The 26968-nt window shown below is 38.1% G+C and overlaps 1 protein-coding gene across 1 annotated transcript in view; it reads left to right on the plus strand.

Moving 5' to 3' along the window:
• Nucleotides 1–95: 95 nt before the first annotated feature.
• ARHGAP18 (Rho GTPase activating protein 18) overlaps nt 96–26968 on the plus strand; it is a 95352-nt gene continuing 68479 nt past the window's right edge. Inside the window, exon 1 of the mRNA XM_039707553.1 lies at nt 96–242. Coding sequence (XP_039563487.1) covers nt 199–242 — 44 coding nt within the window. The 5' untranslated portion in view covers nt 96–198. The remainder of the gene's footprint in view (nt 243–26968) is intronic.

The following is a 26968-nucleotide window of genomic DNA, read 5'->3' on the forward strand; positions in this document are numbered from 1 at the left end:
CAGCGGCGCTGGCCCGGTGTCCGCGGCGCTGGCCCAGTGTCCGCGGCGGCGGCGGCGCGGGCAGGGCACGGCCGAGGGGCCGGGAGCGGTGAGGCAGCAGCGAGGAGCCGCTGACGGAGGAGTCCCCGGGTAGCGGCTCCCTTGCCATCGCGTGTCCCTCCCGGCCCCGAGCAGCGGCGGGGAAGGTGACCCGCGAAGATGGTGACCGTGGTGACGAAGCTGGTGCACTACCTGCACCTGAGGTAAGGGCGGGCGAGCGCTGCTCCTCCCGCCGGGCCCGGCGCCGGGAGGGAGCCGCGGCGCGGTGCGGAGCGAGCGGCAGCGGCGGGGCTGTCACCGCCCCGGGAGCGTGTCCTCCCCCGCCGCTCTCCGCTCCGCTCCGTGTCCCGCTCTTCCCTGCCGCTCCCGGAGCGCGTCGTGCGGCACCGCAGGACAGCAAGGCGCGTTTGTGGAAAAAGCCCGTTGTCGGTCTAAAGTCTGGAAAGTTAATGTCCCTACCCCTTGTGTAGTGTAATTATAGTAGCATGCATTAGACGAATTGCATATTTAGCTTTTTTTTTTTTTTTTTAATACGACTTCTCTCAGGGTGCATTACTAAGCAGTTTTTCCCTGTATCATCTATTCTAATTAGAATTTAGCCGGCAAATGCAAATATTTTTCTACCGAGTGGAGGGAAAGCAAAAAAGTGTGCATTCCCGGTGGTGTCTGTTTCTCCCCCGTATATGAGCACTTGATGTACATCAAAAGAGTTGATCAAAAACTTGAATAACACATATCAAGAATAGCAAACAGAAATTTAATTTCTGAATGCAATGATATTTTAGTGTAGCATTTTCACATAAGGCTGCTCTGAGGGTTGATTTCATTACTTAAGTATTTTTGAAATTAGCCATAGGAATGAGTGTAAAACAGGGCAATCAATTGTACTGTAACTTTTTATTGATACGATTTAAGACTTGATTCCTAGAATACTTGCAGTCTGTAGATATATTTTAAACAACTAGTGAAATAAAACACTTTGATACGAATTGCATGAGAGAAGTATATAACCAGTTTTACCTGGGTTTTTTTTTCACTGATTTGATTGCTACAATTGTTAAACTTATTCTGTAAGTCTGACCAAAATTATGGCTCTAATTTTATAAATTTATGTGGTTTTGTACTGTGTTACTTTGCTGGGCAAATAGAGAAAGAAGTCCAGAAGGAAAAACCCGTGCCAAATCCTTACTCCTGCCTATCTTCTGTTGTTCTTCTCTAACAGTGGTTATTTGTTTAAAGGAATATTCCTACTGATTTTGAACCAGAGCTTCATGACTCTATTTGCCTTATAAACATCAGACTAAAAAAAAAAATAAAATCTCAGCCTCAAAGACTTTATAATATAAAGGAAATTAGGAAACAGCAATTAGTGCAGACAGCTGAATGAATGCAGCAAAGCAAAAAAGTTATGTTCTTTATCCAGTGGCAGCATGATCACTGTCAAGTATTTTGTAAATATCCTGAGAAAAGATGCAAAAAGGCTGACAAGTTCAACGAACTTTAAGGATGCTCTTTTCACACTGGTTGAGCATCGAGGCATTGAGAAGGAGTGAAAAGCATATCTGAAAGTTTAATAAATGCCTGGTCAGTGCCCTGGCTGGAGGCAGAATTTAAGTAGTTTAATACTGGGTGAAAGAAGTCAATAAAATAAGGGAAGATGTTAAGTCAATCAATTTGCTTTTATATGAGAAGTAGAGCTGTTGGAGATACGGTTGAAAAGGGACGTAGTTAAATGCAACATTTGAAAGACTAAAGGTTATTAGTCCTAAATGAACATGAGTAAGGATAAATTTCTATTTGTCAGTGCTAAACAAGAGGATAGATACTTCACTGAGTATTGCTGGAGTGGTAAATAGCGGCAGTACCTGTCAGGATATAAATGAGCAAAGGATGTTCCCTAAAACCAGTACCCATCAGCAGGACAGGGAAGATTTGCACGTTTAGTCATCTTTAGTCAGTCTGTAGGCTTAAAGTGTGGATTGATTTTATCAAGATCACATAACGCTTTTTTTCCCATTCATGTCACAAAATCATGATAGATAGGGGATGGATGTTTATGTCAATATCAGTCAGACATAAACAGCTATTATCATTAGGTATTACCAGGTGCTTATTATTTGCCTCCTTTAGTAAGTGCTCAGCAAGACAAAAATGAATCCTGAAAACAGTAATGTAGAAATGAATGTGTACATATGAAATTGACATATTCTTGAAATACTATGATTTCTGGTTAAATAATTTTAGTGGGCTTCTGGATAGCCACGTCATGATATTTATTTTACTACTTAAGAGAATGGAAGTAGCTGAAAACCAATTAACAGCAAGGAACCAAAAAAAAATTTGCTGTCAGACTGAGTTAAGAATAGTTTGGTAGCCAGTGTGATGGGAAAAATGCTTCTCATCTGCATTATGTTTTTTTCTCACGCTAGGCAGAACTGCTAAGGTTAAGTTGTAACTCCTGTATTGTGAGTAAATTCTTAACCATTGAATCCCAGTCCATGAATTTAATTTTAAGGTTCTGCCACAGTTAAGTGAATAAATACTATCCTAATATATATTAAGAAAAATAGATTTAAATATTAAAAATTGTACTTTAGAAATTTCTAAGAATAGAGTTTATGACAAGATTAAACTATGACAGTAAAATAGTACACTGGGCAGTCCAACAATTACTATAATCATATCCTTAGAGAATAGTAACTATGTCCTTAATTCAGGTCTTACTAAGAAGTAGATAATTAATTCAAATCACTTTAGGACTTGCATAGTTAGCAGAAATGTGGACGTCATCGGAACCTGTCTTTGAATTTGACACCTTGCAAAACTCAGGGTCCTGAAGCTACAGGAGTAATATTAAAACCTTGGGCACTATACAACTGTTCCAAAAATCCCCTTTCTGAAAATCAGAAGTAAGCACACTGAAATGCAATGCTCATGATGGTAGAAGAAGTCATGTAGCAGTACTAGATCTTTTATACTTGCCTCAGCTAATTAACCCTCATGGTTCTGTACCATGTAAACCCCATTCTGCTGAGTCATAAACTTCTGATTAGTTTCAGTCAGACAAAAAGCAGGCTCACTGAATGGGAATGGATCAGCCAAGAAACTAATTGTAAAAATACTAAATTAGGTTCTCAGCAAGGCGAGATGCTTTCATATAAATATACTTAATGTAATTAACTCTGTATAAGTAAAGATTGTGCACCAAGTGAGAGCAAAGCAGTGCACAAAATAAAAAGAAATGAGCAGTGATTCTTGAGAACAACAAACAAAGGAGATGGCAGCAGATAGAGCAGTTTGCAATGACAACACCAGGCAACACAAGCAAGCTGAAGACAAAGATGTAGACTTATGAATGTAAGGCATTCATGAGGAAAGTGAACATTCGGTGCTACCAAGGAGATTTCCACAGTAAATTGTATTGCAGAAATTCAAACTGAAGCATGGCTGGTATAGTTAATTTTAGGGAGTGCAAATTCTTAAGCTACACATGTGCAAAAGTGCTGTCCCAGGCCTGAAATGCTATTTTGGAAGTTCAATTTTTTTTATCAATTAATTATTAGTTTTCATAACCTGTCTCTGAAAGTGGTCACATGAAATATAATAAGATTTTTAGTTGAAGCAGCAACTAGTAAGATTATATTAGAGCTGTCATGAGATCCCTGCTCTTTTATGTGAAATTTTTATATCTTTAAAAAGTCAGTAATAAAAATACTTCTGCTGACACTGTCAGTTACATCTGATTCCAACGCCTTTACACACACCAAAAGTTCTCACTTAGGTTGTGCATCTTTGAAATGTATGTGAACTTAACCATCTGCTTCTTAAAAATGCGTGGTTTGGATCTGCATGGTTTGAGACGTGGCTGGATGGACTGAATCCTGCCTGAGCAATTTTCCTAACTGGCCTGGCACATTTTTCCTAACCGAGCTTTGGTTCAAGAAGTTTGGACAAGACACTGTACTGATTCCACTCCAGCACCTCAGCATGTGGTGGTGCATGGCTATCTTGAGGAAGGAGCATCTCCCCTTATCTTCTCTCCTGAGAGGACGAAGAAGCAGAGGAAGGAACGCAGCAACCTTGTGCTTAGAGGTCCAGCAGAGGTTGAAGCTGCTGTTACAAAAACACACAGTCTGGACCTCGTGGTTCAGCATCCCTGGATACCATACTAGGGCAAAAGGTTTCCCTGTGAAATTTTTTCAGAAGTTTCAGGTTTCTCTTACAGCATCCCAGGGAACTATGATGATTTCTGGGCTTGGTGCTAGTGTGGTCATCTCTGCTGGTCAAATAAAGGACACAGGGCTCTGCTGAGTGCTGCAAGGGAGGTTACAGAGCACAGCTATTATTTTATGGCTCCTTATGCTCTTGCAGTAGCATGCAAATGGTCTGCATGGACCATTAGCTGGTCTTTTATTCTTACCAACCCCTCCTCTCCCCTCAAGCCAAAGGTGTGAATGATTTTGATTTGTAAAATTATACATTAAAAAAATCATTTTGGGACACACAGACCTGATGTTGTTGGCTTCTGAAGTTCTTGAATTAATTTTCTTTTAGAAGCTTAACGTGTCCTTAACATAAGGGTTGGTTTTTTTATATATAATGCAGCCACTCTCTATTGTTCCTTATACCCTGGTGTAGGAGCACAAGGCATAAGGATTTAAAAGGACTTTCTATGTCTCAGAGTGCTACCTTGCAGCTTATAAGAAAGCCACTGTCTTTAATCCACTTCAGAATCATACCAAGCTCTTTTAAAGATTAGGCTGTTTGTCCTTCTTGATGGATGTGCTGGAACCATGCTCCTCTTGAAATTAAGAACTTAATTTCTAATTTTATACCTACAGTTGCCAGTGGAAAGTTTCTAAATATTTCTTTTGTATTGAAAATCATTTCCAAAGGAAATTGATTTTCCCACCCAAGATATAGATGTTCATGAGTACTCACAAACAGGAATTTTCTTGTTGCTTTTTAGCTGCTCATGCTGAGTGGACTCTGCTCTTTTCCATGTGATTGTCCACATTTGACCACATCTTTCTCGATTATGAGCGATTGGAAGAGACACTATAATTTAATTTATGTGTGATCAATGCCTGTGATATTAAAAGTATGCTCTCTAGCCTAATACAGCTAGATTTACAAAAAACTGCCTATACCTTTTTATTGCTGTACAACACTGTGTTTGATGGCTGCCTTATGACCAGTTAGTATCTGTCATTTCAAACTGATGAGCCCTCTGGTTTATGGCATAAAATGTAGTTATTAAGTCTATTAAATTCATGCACTTGTGCATAATTTTTTATTTTTTCAGCCCTTTCATTAGTCCATTTTTCCTGTACTTTCCTAGACTTTCTGTAAATTAATATCCCTAATTTTATAATATCAGTAAATTTCACATTCTTCTTTCTGTGCCAAAGTTATGAATGAAAATATCAAATAATAAGATCATTAGTTGGAGGGAACCCAGAGAAATCTTAATAGGAAGACTCCCCCAATTCATTGGTTTGTTTTTCAGTGTAACGTATTGCTGTCTCTTTTAAGATAAGCCTTTCCCTAATTTTCAAACTTGCACTGTTCCCACTGGCCTGTTTGTTTAGCTTTGCATGTAGTTATAGTCCTTATGTGTTCCAGTATCAAATGCAATACTGAAGGATTCATCTCCTGCAGCCCCTGCTCCCTAATACATGTTATTTTATTATTAAAATCTGTATTTACCTTGGTAAAGGTAAATAAAGCCTTGTATTTTACCCCAGTTTTCCATTTACCGTCATGTGTCAAAACTTGCTTTACTTTGGAGCTCTTAAAAAAACTTGCACACTGTCAAGCTCAGGGTAACAGGTGTAAAGTTGCCAGTTTTTCAGTTTTTCTCTTTCTGAATTATATTTGTTATGTTATGTTGACATGGCATCACTTGAACTGACAGATTATTGTAATCACTTACTATTGAATTCTTAGGGAAATTATTTCAGTATCTAGGACAGATGATTATCTGTTGTACCTGCCTTAATTTTACCAAATCTTAAAAACTTTGCTTCTTGCTTGAATACAATATAGTGTTATCCACAGATTTTCAAGACTAGTCTGGGTTTTGCTGTCATTATCCTGACAGAGTATTGAGTTGGGAACTTTTGGGATGGCCATGCCAACATTACCTTTGATCTTAACTTCATTTTTACTGTGCAGCAACTTAATTGCTATTTAATTTCTCTTTTTCTCTGTACTGTACAATAATACTATACATAATTTAATTTATATTGTTAGGTGTCAAGACCTGTCAGCTGTAAGGAGCCTGCTTGACTTTTGGCAATTTTTACTTTATCCCTACATTTTTGACTTTTAATAAAGAGTTTTCTTGCCATCCCCTGCTGCTCCTCCCTCCCCCCTCCTTTCTTGTAGACTTTTTGCTCATACCTTATTCCCATACCTTTGCTCATACTTTTTGCTTATACCTTATACTTTAGATAAATCCATTTATTTTCTCAACTGAAGATGCTGTGTGCTTGTCAGTGATCTTTATGGAGCTCCCAACCCTTTTCCTTCAGAAGATACCGAACATCTGAGAAACCTGTGGTGAGGCTATGGAACAGAGAACACAAGGTCTTTAGGCTTGGGAATCATCTGTGTGTATGCCTGAACTCTTATTTTTATTTAAAACTGACATGCAAAGGAAAAAGCGTGCACTCAGCAAAATGCTGTAAGTAACTACACGCTATTTAAAGTTGTCAATTCAGCTTGTTTTGACTAAAAAGGATCACTAAATGATTGTATTTTCAGCTCTGCAAAGAAGTCACACTCTTCCATCAGCACTTTTGGCTCACGAAAAGGAACTTTGAAACTGCTTAAACCATTTTCTGACCAATCTATGATAACTGACAAAAGAATTCTCAGAGTGAATGAAGAATTTCAACCTAGCAGTTTTCCCTCAATTGAACTTAGTTCGATCTTTGACTAAAGGCCATCACTGATGTTTTGTTATCATTTAATTTCTCACCATTCTGCTCCATGGGATACCTCCTGGAAACCATACAAAGGCAGGAGGATTATCAGAGCCCAAGGAACAAGCCCTGGGACACTCACCATTTCAGCTTCTCACTGCTGAGAAGGCTTGCCAGGTGCAATAGAAAGGGAGATTCTTGTACTGTTTGAGGTGGAAGGTTTGCCACCATGGGGAAGGATGGTTGGCAGATATTTTCCAGACAGCATCTCCTCTCTCTAACACTACCTGGCAAGCCAGACATGGCCTTGGCTGGGTGGCCTACATGGTGACTTTTCCAGCACTGGAAAGGAAATGGCTGCAGTAACTGTGAGCTTGTTTTCCTTATTCTCGTAGAGAGTACAACAGTATGTGTGGCATACACATAGATCTTCATTCCCTCCCAATTCCTGCTCAGACACTTATTTCCTTCAATCCTTCCTGACATATCATTTCAACAAAACTGACTGCAGTAAGAATTGAAAAGCCTAATACTACCTTTTTCTTTTTTCCTTGCAAGAGTGATCAATAGAATCAATGAATATTTGATTTCTATAATGTAATTATTTTTTTCTCAGCCTCATTCCTCCATTTTACTTTCAAAAATTCTTTCATAATCTCTGGATTAAAAAAAGAAGCCAATATTGCCATCAGAGTCTATCAGCTTGGAGAGAGGGTTGCCTCACTTCAGTAATTTTTCTTTCTGTACCATAAAGATCAAAATAAGAAACAGTACTGTATAAAGTAAGATTTGAGATGTCAGAGCATTAAAGCAAGAGCAATGAAAATTAATAGAAATTCAACTCAAAAAAATAATATAGACAAGCACATTTTACTTACTAGAAGCCAGCAATCCAGAAGGAGCACTTAGGCACTATGTGTCGCACTGAGCTGCAGAAATTTGAATTTGAATCTGATGGAGGAATTAGAAATCCTCCACAGTTAGTCCACATTTTGTGGACTTACTGATACGTAAGTCAAGCAATGTCATGGCAAGAACTTGGCGACGTTGAGAAAAAACAGTATATAGTTGCATTTGTAAAAATTATTCTTCCTAGGGAGGATAGTAACAAATAGTGACAGCAAAGAAATGCATGACAATTAAAATGCATGCCATTAAAAATGTCCACCTAGACTGAAGAGCAGAATACAAGAAAAAACAAAAAAGGGTCAGGAATGCCATTTGTAGGCAAACTCAACACAAAAATGTCCAGCAGAAAGGAAATAGTCATAGGTATTCAACAAATTTAATGTTTTTAAGAACAGAAATGCTAATGCTTCATGTCTGCTGAAAAATAAGCTTAAAGTCAAGACAGATATCATTTATGGAACTAAAAAATCTGTTTATTTCTTCTTTGCATCAAATCTGGACAAAGATATTTTTTTCTTACTGTATTTGATCTGCTCTCAAAGTTGGAATGTCTGTAGGTAGTGAAGTGGTCAGTCTCCTCATACTCATGGCAAGGGCATGCATTGACATTGGGGAATTTATCACTATTTTTGAGACAAAATCAAATGGCCTAGGGATTTACATAAAGTATTCAGAGCCAGACCTACATTCCCTTGTTTACAGGTATCTTTACCTTAATTTCCTTTCTGCAGAATTGACATTTCCTTTAGCAAAAATGAGAGAATCCCTACTCGTCTCTACAGGTGCAAGCCAACCCCATTAGTCCAATCTATAATGCTATCCAATTTTTAAAGTTTTCTCCAAACCCCAGGTTTGGGGACACTACAGAAAAGGGTGGGTGCAAGAGGAGAACTGATCTATCATGTATGTTTTCTGTAGGAAATTTTAGTTCTGTGACAAGAATTTTGGTCCTCTATGTTCTTCCCAGCAGAGAAACATATGGCCCTGCATTTGGTGGCCAGCACTAGCAACAGATTAACATCTCCCATAAATGCTACATTTTGCTGTTATGATAGTAAATGCTGTTAGACCTGGGCATAATGTGACAAGAGATTTCATAGCCACAGAAAAGCACATATTTTCTACAAATTAGGGACATAGGATTGATTTATAATTACATATATAAGATAGAATTGTTTATATCTCCAATAATCTTTAAAGGCTGCCATCTGCCTCTAGACAAACTTAAGAAGGAAGCCTAATTTGGATAAAAACCTGCTTGGATAGTTAATTCAGTTAAGGGATCAATTTCTAATAAAATTCAAGGATTGGGCTGTCTGGTAATCCTTTGAACTACCTGCAGCAGCAAATTTGTCCTTAGCTTTTCTTTCCCACAGTGCTACACTGGCTCTCGGCTTTCTGGTAAGTGAGGTAAAGGTGATTTACCCAGTAAGGTGTATAAAAACTGACTGAAACAAAATTGAAAGAATTTTAAAATTACTGCTATTGTAATATTAATAAGAGCAGTAAAACTCATCAAAATATAGATGATAATAAAAGAACATTAAAACATGTAGCAGTGATATAAGGTAAGTAGATGTTTTTAAGATTTATTTAAAAGTAAGAATTCTGAGAGCATGCTCATGTACATGTACTCTCTGGAAATGGGATCAACAAAGGTCTTCAGTGTTATGGAGAGGAAATGAGGACAGAACAGAGGTGTTTAAGTAAATATCACTTTGAAATGTCTTAGTCTTTCAGAACTGTGTTTCTGCTCCTAAACAAAAGCAGTTTCCATGCAATGAACTGCCTGGTATTTACTGACTCCCCCTGCACTCTGTGCCCTTAGCAATTTCCCTTGAACTCTTTTACGTAGCAGAGTATAAGGTCCAGATCAATTTGATAAATAGGAAATCATAATGAGCTGTTTGTAATAGATTTAAGTGCAGTAAATGATGTTATGTTTTCTTTCAAGGTGTCTTTAGAGCTAACATATAGAAACCATTTTAATGTTCTGGGCTTTATGGTGTTGTCAATTTAATGCTTTACATCAGATTTGTAAATCCTTCATGACATTTTTATTAAAGGAAATATTACTTCATCGACTATGCTGCTAACAGTAGCATTTAGTTTCCCTAGGTAAGTTCAGACCAGTGCCAGAGCTTAGCTACATTAGCCATTTGTGATGAAAGAAAAGCCTCTATTAATGCTTATGCACTAGAATTAAGATGACTAGAATGCTGTAATCCTTCCTGTTTGACTATTGGCATCATGCTGCCATCTGACAACAGCTGTTTCCTTCTTAATCTGATGGAAAAAAAATGGTGGTAGATTGTTACTTGCACCATTACAAGCTCAGTCATTCCATTTTATGTTTTAGTAAATATGAACAGCGTTTCAAATAAAACCCTGTTTCACCCTCTTTAATGTATCTATGTGTTACATATAGTATAGTCTTGTTTATTTTTTTCCTCTGCTTCAGTAAGTACCCAGAGAGCTGACAGACATTGTTTTGCACCAGCATTTTACTTTTAGTTCCATAGTTAGGAACAGCAGCATCCAAAACTTGTCATGAGGAAAAATCCCAGGCATTTGGGGCACATAAGGAAAATGAGTAAGCATTGCATGTCATGACACTTTGTAATCACCACTCTTGGCAGAAGGCCAAGCATGGAGTTCATAGAGGCTTTTGAAGCTACTGGAACTGGAGGGTCCTGCCTTGGAGCTGGATATCAGGCTAACATCTCTGCATTGCCTGACACCTGCTACTTTCAAGACACAAAAATACTAATACACTAAAAATACACTCACCTATTCCCTGAGCTTCAAATTATGGGGATACTTAGGTGAGTCTGGGAGTTCCAAAACTCATCTGTGAGAATCAGGTTTGAACACTGCTGGATCACAGTCCCATCATAGGTGCTGGTGTGACTGACAGCTACTGGTATGCCCACATATAATGAGTACATTTGGTATGGGAGATAAAAGCTTGCTAAATTACAAACTATTTCTTGAAAGCTGAAGACTGAGCATGTATTATTTTTAACATAAAAATCTCCTTTTGAGCTGGTGATACACACAATAATGACCACTGTTGGTTGTGAAGCTGGAGAATTTAACTGAAGATCCTGTCCTTTATGTGTGTTTTCTGAGTTTAGCTTGGGAACACAATGGAATTCAGACACCAATAAAGGGGAGGAATAAAAGGGTCACACTAAAACTTAGGCAAAATTAGGCAAATAATTCTCTGCCTTTCAAAATTATGACCTTTATTTTAATTTCAGGTGAAATCCTTTGAATAGAAAACATAGATGTCAATATTTACAAGCACAATGGAAGCTACAGAAGGTAGCTGGTTTGCACCCACCATTACCCAGCACTGTGTGTATGTGTGCTGTAGATCACCCCAAGAGTAAAAATCTCTCTGATACACAGGAAAAGGGGGAAAGGATTATGTGAATGTCAGATTAGGAACTATTTTTCTCTGATCCAGACAATTATTGTAAACAATTCTGATTATTGGTGGCAGAAATACTCAGAGTCATCCCAAAACTTCCAGCAGCAGAAATCCCAGCTTCTGGGGAAAATGGACTTGTGTCCAAAGTCTCCTAAAGTGCACCTTCTCTAGCCCAGTAGCTGTTGAGAGAAGTGAAAGCAGAGCTGCTGTCTATTTTGCAAAATGCAAAATATTGTGACCAGCAAGATAGAGAGGAAAAATGGTCCTACTCTTCTGTCTACTCTTCCTGTCAGATATGCACTCTAAGAAACAAAATTCCTTAATGTTTGCAGTTGATGGTTCCTCAGGGTGGAATACCCACCCCATGAAATGGCTGCACAGAGACTGAACTTCTCAGTCATTTCTCTGGAAATTGTGCAACTATTAATTTGTACTTTAGATGATCTTTGAACCTACTCTTGTATTAGCTAAGAGCCATGCTGAGATTGTTAGATTGTTAGCTTAGCAAATCACTTGATTCTGCAGTTCTCCTTTGTGTTAGCTCCTTCCAGTAATGAAGCTTTGCATGCAAATACAAATAGTTGGAGCAAAATTAAAAACTCTAGGCCCTAATATATAAAATTAAATATTGCAAGTATTTTCATGACACTGCAGAATGTATGAACAATGATCAAATGTTTAGGAATGAAATGGAAGGAAATAAAATATGGAACTCTTCGCTAACATTAAAGATCTGCCATGTAAACTGTATTTAATACCATCTTCAAAAAGATGAGTTCTTGGAAGTGTTCTCAAGGGGATTTGTTTTATTTGCTCCATCTACCTTGGTTTAATATGAAGTAAATAAATTTTATTTAAAATAGGTTCTTAGGTTTATGTCCTACTGACTCAAACATAACACCAAAACCAAACAATCAGCAGGACAGTCTTTGGGCATCAGTATGAGCTGGATTATGAGCTGTAGAGATGCCTCCAAAAGTAATTTTTCAAAGGATGTGGATCTAATAATACATACTGACATTTTACAGTGAGAATAGATTTTTTTAAGGAAGTGTTCTAAATATTTTTACTTTTTGCCATAGCAAAATGCATTTGACAGTTTTTATTCATTAACTTAAAATATCACTTAGAAATTCAGAGTGATGCAGATGTCTTTCTTTTTGTCCAATGACATTTTTGATATTTACATTTCCAATCAGGGCATAAACACAACAGTTTCACTGACTAAAGTGCACTGTTAAAATTTAAATGCATGTTTATTTTGTGAATACATAATTCACTGAATTAAGATAACACTGAACATCCACTATGAGCAGGGAACATGGCTTGCAATTTAGAAAGGGGCCTGTGTTCTGCAGATAAGTACATTGTCAGTGTTACTCTGTGTTTAAAATGTTTCAGCTACAGGGGTTAGAGTTGAAGAATTGCTTCATTTCTGCAAAGCTGGAGCAGGCTAACCTGTACATCACAAGATCCATGATGGGGAATGAGTTCCTGAGAATTGCTTGTGATAGCTGCATGTTAAATGTGATCCAGATTTCCTTGAAAGGTGATGGTTTTAATCCTAATCAGGAAGTTGTATCCTCAGAAAGTTCAATAAATTCAATCATAAATGAAATAGGATGTGTTACTTAAAAAAAATAAATTAAATAATGCAGTATAATAAAGATGCTTTTTTCTAGTTCCTATATACTGAATAATATTTTCTATTTTTTACCATTCACATGCATTTGCATTACTTTCATTGTTGCAAGGCACAAGAATTATTTTAAATTATGGCCTATTTGAACATAAAAGTATCTCTACTGGTTTGGACAGAAAGTCCATCTCCCTGGTATCCTACTTGTTTAAAATACACCAATAAAAGAGTTTTAAGGAAGGGGCAATATTCCCAGTGCTGTCACCAGCTTGCAGCCATATGCTGCCAGGCAATTCCTGAGGCAGATGTTCTTTCTGTATGTTTAGCATAGTCCATGGATGAATTTTCTACAAACGTGTCCGGTCTTGCCGAGAACTCGTGTAAGCTTTCAGCTTCACCAGCATCCCGCAGCCAGTAATGCCACTGTGTAATGGCACACAATGTGGAATGCCACCCCCTCCAGTCTGTTCTGAGTCAGTTTCTTCATTGCAATTACTGTCAATTCCCCTTAGTGCTGCTGCTGGAAGAGACAGTGAACAACCCATTGATACAGCTCTTTTTTTCTCCCTTGAGGTTTGTGTCTCAGTAATTTAGTTCCCTGTCTTTACCTGTAGACCATCTTCTCTACTCTCTGTAAATGTTTGGTGGCTTTTAAAAATTGATCCTATAATTACAGTAGCCTGCAGTCAAATCACCAGGATTGCTTGTATGAGTCAGGCATATTCAACAAAGTCCTGAATTAGAAATGGTATTTATTATAGTTTAAATCTGAATATTGTTTAAACATAAACACAGCTTCCATTATATTGTGTTTGGATGTTTGGGAAAATCAGCCTCTTAACAGAAAACCTGATCTGACTGTATAATTTAGGCCAATACTTATTTTATTATTAATGCACATTGTTTACTTCTGTAAGAATACGTTATGCCAAAAGAATTTGCCATGTATTTTTATGACTTAAAAGTCCTTCTGTCATACACTAAGCATAGTATAGTAAGCTATACTATGGGAGATTTGCTGTTGGGAGATTTGTAAATATATTCCCAGTATTCTTCTGTACTTTGCAATATACCTGCAATTTAAGAATGGTACTTAATCATCTATTCCAACACTTCTGCACTTTCAGACCCTAAATGTGTATAATACAAAATCCAGTACACATAGTGGGTCCTTGCGAAGCAACAGTGATGAAGCATTATTTTAAAATTTTGTTCATGCTTTTCATTAAAGTACTTATCTGCAGCCAAGAGAATAGGAAATTAGATTGACTAAAATAGCTACAATAGTCTAAACGGAATAGTTAAAAGTAGGGAATTCTACTGATTAAAACAGGGTACTTGAAACATGGCAACATCCTAAAGTTATAACTATTTCACAGCTTGTTGGCAGCTAAAAAATTATGTACCTGCTTCAAGAGGAAAAACAACATTCCAATTTTGCCCATGTGAATAATATATTAGGCAGCACTTAAGACATTTTAAACTGTTATGATTATATATTGTAATATATGTTTCTCCATAATGTTGCAGCACACATTATACATTGGGCTGATTCCTTGTAAAAATATCTTCCTGTGATTGCTGTAATGAAATGCACTCTGGATAGATAATAACCTGATGCTTCCACAAATAGATAACTTTGAAACTGGGCCTAGGAAAGAGCAAAATATTACATTTGAAAACTGCTCCTATGAGTATCTGCTCTTAGAGTAGCAATAATCTTTTATAGCAATTTTGTCTTAATTTTTAGTGATGATCCAAAACAACTGAAGGGGAAAAAAAACAGGATAAGGAAAAAAATAAAAAAATAAGTATTTTGGCAGGCATGCAGCTTTTTTCCCCTTAACTGTTTATTGATGGCCAGGATCCCCAAAACCACCAGAGAGATGTGGTGTTTGTGCTGTTGCTTTGGTAAAACTAAAACTCAGATGTCTGAAGATTAATTTTTGTAATTTTTGGAAGTGCTTTTTGGGATTTTGTGCTCTTGAAAACCAGCCTATTTCAGTGAGAAATATGGATTTTTAGAAATAATAGTTATACTAGGAAAAGCCCTACTGCGGCTGCAAAAGAAAACTATTACAGCTACTACTACTACTACAGCCACCTAAATATGTGGACAGGTATTAAATGTTACAAGTACTGTTGTATTGGTAAAATATATCTACACTAGTATGTTTTCTCTGTACCCATTCTGGAAGTGTCTAGCTGGCAAAATTAAAGTGTAGAAGGTTGTAGTGACAAAACTTGCATTCCAAAATTTTCCAATTCCTTTGGGATGTGCTCAAAACTTGGGTGCTGTTGACAAGGGCTCAGCCTGAACTGTAAATATCTTTCTGACCATGAAAGGGAGAGGGAGCTGACACCTGGTAATCTCATAATTTTGGTGGGAGCTGTGCAGGGAATAATTGTACATGAATTCTTGTGGAATTTCACATTGCTGTTTCATTCTCTTGTCTGTTCTGGGGTTTTTTACCCGAAAGAAAGAGTGCTCTAATTTTTTGCCATAGTGCTATTTCCTAAATGATCTCTCTGGTACTAAGAATGATGTTGAAATAAATCAGAAAGTGATCTAAGCAAAAAATGCAAAAGAAAACAGAATGAGGGAATATGAGTAGGTTGTCCTATAATTATCCCCCAATGGAAAAAAAAAAAACAAACCAACAAGCAAACAAACCACAAAGAAAATGCAATTCAAATACTAAAAATTGAGAGTCTTTTATGAATCCAAAACTCAGACAGCAAACAATTCACTCATGGGACTATTTATTTCTTCCTCAGAAGAGAATTTACAAGCCCAAAGCCAGGCTGGTGGATCATCCAGCTCCAGCAGCACTGGGCCAGACTTCAGTCTTGGTAGGAGCTACCCTGGTGCCCATCTCCCCTGCATCACCTCAGAGATGAGTGTAAAGGAGCCCAAGTGTTGCAGCAGGTGCTGAGCTCACAGGACAGGAGGTAGGGACTGAAATATTAGTCCAGGAAAATATGAAGAGGCTTAATCTCTGACTTTGGTGGGGTCATCATTTTGCTTCACATGCTATGGCAGCAGAAAAACTTTAGTATTCTATTGCCCTGTCATTTATAACTCCATTTCCCAAGTCTTTTTCAGCCTTTGATGAAGTAAGGTGACTTTCTTCACAAACACTGATGATGTAAGCTGTGGAATGATAGCTTCTTGTTCTACAATGTAGGCATTTACCTTATAATTTATCAATTTGCCTTTTGTCTATTCATCAATCCTTATCATCCATCACCTTAAGAAGAGAACCTCAAACAATCTATGGTAATCTTATTAGACAATTAGAAAATTTGGAGTGCTAATCATTATATATCTGCATATATGGGCAATGAGGGAGAAAAAAAAATACTTGAAGTTTTCTTGTTGTGGCTTGTGTGCTGTTTTTGCCATGCTTCTTGTTTGTCCTTCACCTTGCAGCTTGAGAAAAGCTGCACAACAAAACACAAACAACAGGATTTTTATATGAGTACTACTTGATTGTTCCTAACCAGCTAAGCTAACAGAAATGTGATTTTATTATATTTATCAATAACACTTATAATTCTGAGAAAAATGTAAAGACTTCTGGAGTGGAGGTACTTGTGTATAGCTGAAGCTTTTGTACATCAGCCAGCAGGTGATGAAAAATCCTACAGATAATTATCCCCTCGTACTTCTGTAAGATGTTCCAAAACACAGGTAAAATAATTAGGTTCTAAATCCCCTCAAGAATAGAAGAACTCAGATGTATCTTCTTTGTAATATTTTCTACCAAATTTCATTGTTATTCACACTTACATACAAGGTGAGTCCTCTTCTCAATGAAAATTTGTGAAATGTTCAAATTGCTCATACTGAAAGTGCTCACTTCTTGCATTGCAGTTTTAAAGACGGTAGAAAATGTGCTTGGGAAAGGTGGTGAAAGCAGAAGTTTATGCAGCTGATTTACTCTACTGGGATTGTTAAACTGCATAATTACTGATAAAGAGATGTTAGTCTGGCTGGAAATTATGTGGCCCTTTAAAAATGTTACTTTTTATTAACACAAAATGCAATCCTCATCTCTTTGCTTCTGTCTCTCATTCGGAGTATATAGAGTATCACAGCACTGTCTTTAATGGTCAAGAAAGAACAGAAAAGAGATGCTGATGATTCTTTGATATTTTAAATAATTTGTCCCATGATAAGAGATAGATGGAGTGAGTAATCTAAATTCTGAGATGGAAATATTACTGACCAGATTATAGTGCCTTCTGCCAATTTACTTTTATATTTAATAAAAAATACCCTGCTCAAATGAGGCGATTGTCCCACTCTGCTCTGCACTGGTGAGGCCTCACCATGATCACTGTGTACAGTTTTGTGCACCACAATATAAAAAAGATATTAAATATTAGACGGCATCCAAAGGAGAGCCATGAGGATGGTGAGAGGCCCTGAGGGGAAGCTGTATGATGATGGCTGAAGTCACTTGGTCTGTTCAGCCTGGAGAAGAGGAGACTGAGGGAAGACCTCATTGTGGTCTGCAGCATGTTCATAAGGGGGAGCGGAGGGGCAGGCACTGTGGTGGTCAGTGACAGGACCCGAGGGAATGGCCTGAAGCTGAATCAGGAAAGGTTTAGGTTAGGTATCAGGAAAGGTTTTTCACCCAGAGGGTGTTTGAGCGCTAAACAGGCTCCCCAGGGAAGGGAGAGATAGTGTATAAGAGACAGTGTTCCCTGATTCTGGGAACTGCTTTCTGTCCCTGAGAGAAATGCATTCTTCTACTGATGCAAGTTAGTAGCACCGCTCCCACTGATTTTTCAAGTGCCAAGATGAAAGCAAGGGCAGCCAAGAGCTGCAGATGGTCCTTCTCATCAAAGACCAAACACCAACGCAGCTGTACGTTGTTGCTGCTCACTCTGACCCCACTTCCCTATGGCAGCCATATGGCTTGGAAGCATTCCCTGGGTACTCTTCCCTCTTGCAGGATACACATGTGCATCGTGCTCTGCAAACCAGCCCCGCTTCCCTGGACAGTTTTGCGTTATTCACCACTGTTCTGATTTTCCTTGTGACTGTATTAATTTCTCCCAGTGAATCTGGGAGAATTTTAATTTAATTTAATTTTAATCTAACTTGGTCATAGATGTCCCCATAATATTTATGTTTGAATATATGTAAATTTGCATTGCTTTCCACATATGCATCCTCATTGAAAAGTTACTTCAGCTTCCATCTTTTTTTGCTTTTCTGGACATATGGTGAACAGTATTGTACATAGCGTGAGTTATTAAATAGTAAGATACTACAGTAAATCAAAGTAAATCTAACCACTATAACATAAATACAGGTTTTTGGGGGTGAATATCTTCCAAGTGAACTGCAAATATTATGTTTTTCCTGCAGAAACTACACTATAATATCTTGATATAGGCAAATGTTCAAGTTTAGCCTTCTGTAATTCCAGCAATTGCTTCCAAAATAAACAGCAGTGTAGTATATTCTTGCCTTGTAATTCTGCAGCTCTGTCTGAACCTTGCTCTACAAAACTATCACAATTTCTTTGCAATCAAAGATGAGCAAATTAGTGCAAATTTATTAAATCTAGTCACTTGTGACTGTAACAAATGTAACAAAAGTGCTTAGAGAACTGAAGCCCTGAAGGCTACAGATTTGACATTTTGTTTAAAATTATTTGTGACTTGTGTGTGTGGCTATGCATCAGTCTAGAGATACTCATGAACTTGATAGTTATTGCTTGGTACATGGTACTGTAGAATAGCTGTAATAGTGCTGAGTTTTTATTGGGGTATGACTGGTATTTTTTCAGCTTTCTAACTGGCTTTCAGCCAGAAAGAAACAGAACCTCAAATATTTATTTCTTTTGCAAATTTTTGCACAAGTATTCATGTACAAATATTCCTTGTAGTTGTTATTCATCAGAGTTACTTTTGAATACCTATGAAGAATAAATAAAAAGCATCAGAAGTACTATCATAAAGGATGTTTTTTCTTGCAGCTTATATTTGTAAATTTTTTGGTTCAAAATTTGTCCAGTCCTTGTTACAATTATGTTTCCAATCCCAAATATCATATACTTACATTCTTTTTTTTTATAATTGCAAGTGCTAAATGTCATTGTCAGCTATTTTACACGAAGGATGTAAAAAAAAAATGTTGTATGAAAAGCATGAAAGTTCGTTAAATGGGCAAGACAAGCAAGAATGTGGGAACTTCCTTCTTTCTGATTTGTCTATGATACTTGCAGACATGGTTTTAAAAGATATTGTGCCATTAAGTAGGTATATCTTAAACTGTAGTCAGGACCTGACATATGGTTAAAGTATGGTGGCCTTCTTTTGGATTTAATATTTCTGGAAAATGCTGTTCTGAATTGATATGAACCATTTTTAAAATCCGTATTGAATTCAGAAGATTCTTTCCATTCAAAATAGCAAAAATAAGACTGACATCTTGAAATATTCTGTATTAGGAATGGCTGAATTTGCTTGCAGTGTAAAATGTGAGAGAAAGAAACACATTTCTAATATTTGTTTGGGATGAAAGAAGATGATACAAAATGAATATTTTTGTCAGTAAGAAAGAACTAAGAATATTTTGCATTGTGTTAACTTGAAGTTTTACTGGGTACTCTTCAACCCTTAAAGACAAGTGGTTTTATTTCTCACAGCCCATGACTCATGCAATTGTTCCATTCTTTGTTCTGAAGCATTTCTCCTCAGTGCATAATGACATTTTTGGATAGCTCTGGCTTGCTCAGCTTAGGATTGTGTCACAATTTTCATGAGCTTTTCTGACTGACTAAACTCTCGTCCTTTGTGGCTGCTCTGTTTTATTTCACCAGATGTTTTTGTGCTACAACTTCAGCTGTGATCAAATCTGCAGGCAGCAGCAAAATTAGAAGGGTAAGGAAAGAGAAGAGCTGCCAGTCAATGTGCTGACTGACTTAGTTAACACGTGTGGGAGAGAGCATGGTTTCAACTTCCTAGCCAGATTCAGACTAAAAAAAACTATCCCAAACCCTACTGAAGCCTGATCTAAGATGGGGGGTGGGGATAGTGACACAGACCCTGAACCTGAGCGATGGATACAGCTGGTCTGTAAAGCAACAAATCATATATTTATTTCCAAGTATGTTCTCTGCACTTACTAGCACTCCCCCATCTTTCTTGATGAAACTGTAGCTGATGAGTTCATAAATTCATGAAAAACCATCCCAAATAGTGGATAGAGGGGTCTGTTTCTTGACCTAAAGAAGAAGAGAGGAGGGAGTTCTTAGGTATCAGAGTCTTCTTCACTCCTGCCTCTTACAGTGGGTTTGATGTTGGTTGCAATGTCCAAGAGAAGAGACAAACCCAGGATTTCTGGCCTTCATGACAGCAGCCTCTCAACAACAGAGTAAATGCCCCTTTCCATTCAGAAGCATAGCACATGAGGAGACCTTTCCGAAGGAGCTTCCTCTGTGTGCTTTGATGTGCAAGCCAGTCAGCAGGTCTGCTCCAAGTGTATCAGGCAGTGCATGAAGTTCAGATCAGTCTCACCAATGTCAGAAGCAGCAATTGAAAAGCTGATGTTCTCCACAATACTGTGCCTGTGATATAGTCAAGGAAGTATCTGTGATGTACAAGGTCACAGTTGCTCTACAGAGTTCAGGGTCCTCATGCTCAAGAAAAATCACTTCAAATTGAAATAGATGCAGAAAGAGTCAACAAGGAGTCAGGAGGATGGAAGATCTCCCTCTGAAAGAAAACCAAAGTGTGTTTAACCCAGAAAAAAAATCTTTTTAAGGGTATACAGTTGCCTTATATGAATGTAAAACATGATTGAACAGAAAAATGAGATACCATTCTCAAAACTTTTTATTTTATCTATCTTTATTTCATTTTCACATGCTAGTAGAGTGTATCTGTCTCTGCAGTGAATCCATTCGGTGTGCATCACATTTAGGCAATACTTTGGAAGAATTAACAAGGGGCAAGGTGATTATATTCTGAAAATACAACCACCTTCTCATGATTAGTGGCATATGTGAAATCATGATTTATAAAATCAAAGTTTAGCAGAAGTAGTTCAAAAAAAGGGAGTCATTCAGAGTTACCAATGAAAATCCCTTAGTCTCCAACACTCATGCAGACTTTCCCTTTCCCAAAGTGGCATGAAGCATCAGTTGTGGTATTCAGTTTCCCCTGAAAGTACTATACCTCATGTGGAGATGCTGTAAAGTGCACTAGATTTATCGTCTGTTCTCTGTGCCTGTGGATGCACAAATCCATGCCATTTTATCCCTATTAAATCATGCACCAAATGAAAGTAAATCTAGTGATGTAACAGGAAATAATTTTCTGCATTTTTGGTTACCTTTCAATGTAATTGAACATATGGTCAATAATCCTCATAAATAGCTAGATATTATTAGCCCTCTTATATGGATTCCCTGTTACAGGGAAAGGGAAGCAAAAATTTATATGAGGACTTGTGCAAGGTCACACTACAAATAGATGTGGATAAATTACTTCTACAGAAACAGATATACCTCTCTGGGTAAAATTCAGCAGCTGTCTGACCATGAGTAAAAACATAAGGCAGATGACAACCTCAGCCGCACAATCCCTGTGCTGTGATTTACATAAGGTAAGCAGATGGGCAGCAATGGGCAGGATCTCCAAATTTCTCCAGAGAAAGGATTCAAGAAAAACCAAACATGATAAAAGAATAAATTCACATGCTCATTAGTCTTCATATGGATAATCTCAAAAGCAGCACTGTTACTGTTTCACCTTTTGCGAAATCATGGAATTAAAAATTACCGAGGCAGCCACCAGAGTGCACCAGATACATTTTAGAGCAACTCACAGGAGAAATGAACAGCCGAAGAAGTGTTACTCCCTTTTCTTGCGGTCTTCTTTTGTTTTTGTTATGGGAAACGAATCATCAGCTCTTTAAATGTGTGTGGAGAGGGCAGTGAGGAAGAAGGTGAAGACTCAGAAAGCTAGGAAAGCATCACTGCTTTCTGGATATACGTGTGACTTCACATCCCCACCTTTGCCATTTGGGGATGTGTAAGATGATCTGAAACACCTCCTACGTATCAGTACTGTACATTTTGAACTACTCCACGCTGTGTATGCCATATGGTGCACATTGTAACTGAACATTGCATCTTCCATATTTTGAAGGGCAACATAAAAGCATTAAAGGTGAAGTTTACCAGACAGATGTGCACATCTGCATGTGACCTACTCATGTAGTCAGCCTTTCTAATCAGTGGAAATAAATGGACAATTCTGGCTCAGGATTAATTTTTATGTGGTGAAGTGGAGGTCTAACATAAGACAGAGGATTTTACCCTCTAAAAGATAATTTCTTTCATGGATTTCTAATGGAATGTAAAATGAGTTGCATAGCTCTAGGCATCAAGAGTTAAGTACCTGTAATCTACCTTTTTGTATTATTCCTAGCACTGATTATTAACAGCTGCAGGACACTCTTCATGGATGTTGTTCTTGAGGTAGTGGAGTGCAGCATACATGAAATGCAAAGCGTAATAAAGGGTTAGATTTCATCTTACAGTACACAAACAACGTTCCATTTCATGTATTTTCTGGCTGCTGGCTGAAACCCTGGAAATATAATTTGGATAATGGAAGCGCTGCCATTTTATGTGAATTAGGTGAGTGAGCTGGTGAGACATTTTCTGCTCCGTTTAAAACCCATCTGAGCAAATGCTGGAATAGATAATAGAAGGGAAAGGTTGAAACTCCCCTGCATTAAAAATATGCTTTAAAATCCAGTTATACTTTTACTTTAGAACTGCAGTAATTGTCAAAATGCTTTTGGACAGGGGAGTTTCTAGACCTCAGCAGGAACAAATCTATCTACTGCCATTGAAGTCAGCCTGTGAATTTAAATTTGTCAGCTGACCTGTTACTATTTCCTCTAGCCAATTCTTCTCAGTGGGTTGTATTTTTATCTGCTGATAATTAACATATCATTAGGAACTGGAATGTGAAAAATCACCTAAAACATATTTTAAAAGAATAATCATATATTTATACAAAATATGAAAATCAGTGTGATTTTTTTTTTATTTGGGAAAATTTAAAAATTATAATAAATCACTATGCAGTGAAGAGTCAAAAGCACATGTTGAACACATGCCTATTCAAACCCTGTAAAGCCGTGATGAAGGATGGCACTGCTGAGAAATTCTCTTTTTAGCAGTCATTTTGTAAAGAGAGCACTAAACATGAGAACCCTGCATGGTCTGCTTGGTTTTGGTGACTGAGTATTTTGAGTGTAAAGGCAGTGCATTAATCTAAATATTTAAACTCCTTCAAAGAGTCTTGGAATCTGTAGCAAGACAGACTGATTTGTAATCTCCGTTCTCTTTTAGCACATAAACCTATAAGCCTCAAATGGTGCATTCTTACCTAGCTGACATAGAGTTATAGAACAGTTTGAGTTGGAAGTGACCTTAAAGATGATGTAATTCCAAACCTCCTGCCATCAACAGGGATGCCACTCACTAGACCAAGTCCCTCAGGGCCCCATGCAATCTGGCTTTTAACACTTCCAGAGATGGGGCATCTACAAGCTCTCTGTTCACCACTCTCTGAGTAGTGATTTTCTTAACATCTGATCTAAACCTGCCTGCTTTCTCTCATTGTCCCTTGTCCTGTGTCTATCTGCCTATATGAAAAGTCCCTCTCCCTATTTTTAAAAAGCCTCTTTAAGGTACTTGAAGGCCTCAATGAGGTCTCTCCATAGCTGTCTCTTCTCTATGAACAACCTTACTTTCCAAATAAATGTGTCTGGACCTTATTAAGAACAAAAATATTAACTGCAAACTCAGGAATTAATGACTATTTAGTCAGAGTTAGGCAGAAAATATACCAGTGAGAGAGAGTAGTGATATTTCTGTCATTTTACAGCAATAATACATCTGTAGGTCAAAATCATCTGTCTGTGTCTAGTGTAAACTGGGAATCATTTAATCAAAGAAAACCTTGCTGGTGTTATGCTGTCATAACAGGAGTGGGTTTGATCCTATCAAGTAGAGGAAAGAATGTGTCTAGAGGTAGCTCCTAAATTAACTTCTGTGTTTGAAGTGCATCATAATAAAGACAGATGGAAGAAGGGAATCAATATCTCTTGTGGTTTTATCACTAATTTAATCCCTAGTCTCATTTTTAATAGGACCTTTTTTCCTTTCTAACGCCTTTTCTCACTTTCCTTGTTACATGCTTATAAAAGCCTTCTTAAGCTTTCTTACTTCTTACTGTCCACTTGACTGGTACAAACTCATTCTGGGTTTTGCCTTTCTTAATCTCCCGCCCACCCCAAACAAGGCAGGTTCTTCCCCTTCTCCATTTGCAGAAAGATTGTCTTTCGAGCAGCCCCTAGTGACACCACATTGACTACATCTTGGTTCTGCGCTCTTCTTTTTTACAGTGAGGCTGCAGCATGTTGTGGTGTGCTTTAATTATGATGTGTTCTAAGATGCTTGTCAAAGAAAAAGCAGTTTACATTTTTGTTCTTATAGCACCCAATAGATATATATAGTTTGGGCAAAGGGCTTTGGAAAACACTCATTAAAAATGGAATTCGCTAAATCTTTTACTTTTATTTCTGTTTTATTTTAGTTATAATTTTAAAGGAAGTTTTATAACTAAGTGTGGTACTTGGCATGCAGCCAGTTAGCTGAAGATTTAGACATGGGCAGGTCCTAATGACCCTGGTATTTATGTTTAGTTTTTCTGGTTTAGTTTAAAAGAAAAAAACCCGGGTCCTTCAGAAAATAATTTTGCATTCTGCCTATGCTGTGTAACAATTAACCACGTGCATTTAAAGAAAGAGACAAATGCACCAGCAGATAGGAGTGCTAACATACGTTAATAGGATGTTTTCTCACCTCATGCTGATGTATTTCCAACGTGAGCTGTGAAAACAGAAGTGTTGTTTGCATGCTTGTGTGAGAAGTTAGGCTAATTTTTGCCTTTGGGACACAGCATGAGACGCAGAGAGAATGCAATAGCTTTGCAGTGGGAGTACAGCGAAATCTTTTCACAGTCCTAATTTTTGCATTAGTTTCATCTACTTGTTTTTCTGAGTGTGTAGGTACGTGCACACAATTTGTTTCAGTGCTTCTGGTGCCTACTGCTAGTTAAACTGTTGTAACCATAGTACTAATAAGCTATTGCTGAAGCTGCACTGAAGCTGTGCCTTCTCTTTTACCCATTCCCTTTGCAGAAGGAGAACATCTGTGGAGGTGAGGCAGCCTCTTTCCTATGCATTGTAAATATTAAAAAATTAAAAAATCACATAGACAAAAATTGACCTGTTCCTTTTTCTATTTTTGTATGCATAGTCTATTTGTTGGTACTAATGTCTTTTTAATACATTGGGTTTTTAAATGTCATGTGAGAATTTTGATTAAAACATAACAGTACAAAAGATATTTTAACCAAAATATCTTGGCCAGCTGCCTACAGATAAAACATCCAAGAAACCATGGAAGAGGCAGGCTTTATCAAAACCCACCCCCCTTTTTATATGATTTTAAAACTAAGGCAGCACGTGAAACTCAAGTGTGTGCGTGAGAAATGAAAAGGGAACTCTGTAATGGTTGGCCTATTTATTGACATCCAAGTTTTCCTATGTTTGTAATGTTGGGACTCTTCTCAAAATTTAATGGCAACTTCACCCTTTTTAAAGAAATTGGGACTTCCTGTTTGTCACTCTGTAGAAGTCCATCATAAATGACAAAATTCTGTTTCTCTGACTATGATCCGTCCAAAGTCACCAGCTGTAAGTACCAAGGACTCTAGAGGACAAACTGATCTTGCTCAAACCTCATCAGAAGTTCTGCCTATTTGCTTTTCTGCTGCGACCAACTTCATAGTGTCTGTATCACAAGATTTCTGTGCTGCTCCTGCATGGCAGCTCTGCACTGCAGAAGAGCTGCACAGAAAACTGCGTGGTTCATCCACAACCTTGCATGCAGCACTCCAATTTAGGTACAAGGCTAAAAGAGTGAAGGTTCAGAAATTGATATCCATGTGCTTCAAAATACCTCACAGAGCCCAGCACCGAACTTTGCAGATTTTAACTGCAAGCAAAACAGTTGCATGATTTGTTTGTTTTAAAAGGAAAAAACAGTAAACACAATGCAAATTACACTCATGTCAACTGAAGTTGATCCATTCACTTATAGAACGAACTGGTAATAATTCAGAAAAATCATATGCATATGTGAACAAGGGCACAAATTACAAACATAAATAGCATATGTGCATTTACATGTTGCCATGGAAAAAAACAAACAGGTTTGGGTGTTGCGTTACAGGTCTTGCCTACCAATTCAAAACTAATACCAAGGCAGTGAGTCCCATCTCATCAGAGCCTGTGCCGAGGCACAGAGAAGGATTTGCCCACCAAAAAGTCCGAACCAATGCTGCGCTCCTCTGGCTGTCACTGTTGATAGAGTGTGACCGTGGAGCTAATGGCCTCTTGTTTAAGCCCAGGAGCTCTGAGACAACTCAGCCAGCAGCGTCCTTGCTTGACATTATCCCTGGTTGTGATTTTTGTTACGAGAGCTTGTAATTTAAAACAAATACAGTTGTTTTTGGTTTTGTTTTTTTTCTGATGTGTGTATGAAAAGTTAAAGCAATCACCGAATACTCTTGCGATTCAGTAAAATAGATAATGTACAAAGCAAACGCTGAACACATTCTTTATTTTGCTTATTGCCGTGCCGCTCTTGCCATACGGCAGCCTCGGGGCGCAGCAGTTCGCCCGGGGCAGCTGACCCGGGGCCGAAAGGGCAGCGACTCTTCTTTAATTGACGGATTTCTCAGCGACACCTTCACCCAAACTCCAGCCTGCCCGGAGGACGCTGCTTTCCCGCACCCCGCGGCGTGAGGCAGCGCGCTGAGCCGTGCAGCGGGCGCGGCAGGGCTCGGGCACGGCTCCCGGCGGCCGCTCGCTCCCGCCGCCCTCGCCCGCGGGGCTCCCGGGCC

This window comes from Passer montanus, unplaced genomic scaffold (genome assembly GCF_014805655.1).
Source record: "Passer montanus isolate IOZ18808 unplaced genomic scaffold, ASM1480565v1 scaffold2, whole genome shotgun sequence".
Classification (NCBI taxonomy): Eukaryota; Metazoa; Chordata; class Aves; order Passeriformes; family Passeridae; genus Passer; species Passer montanus.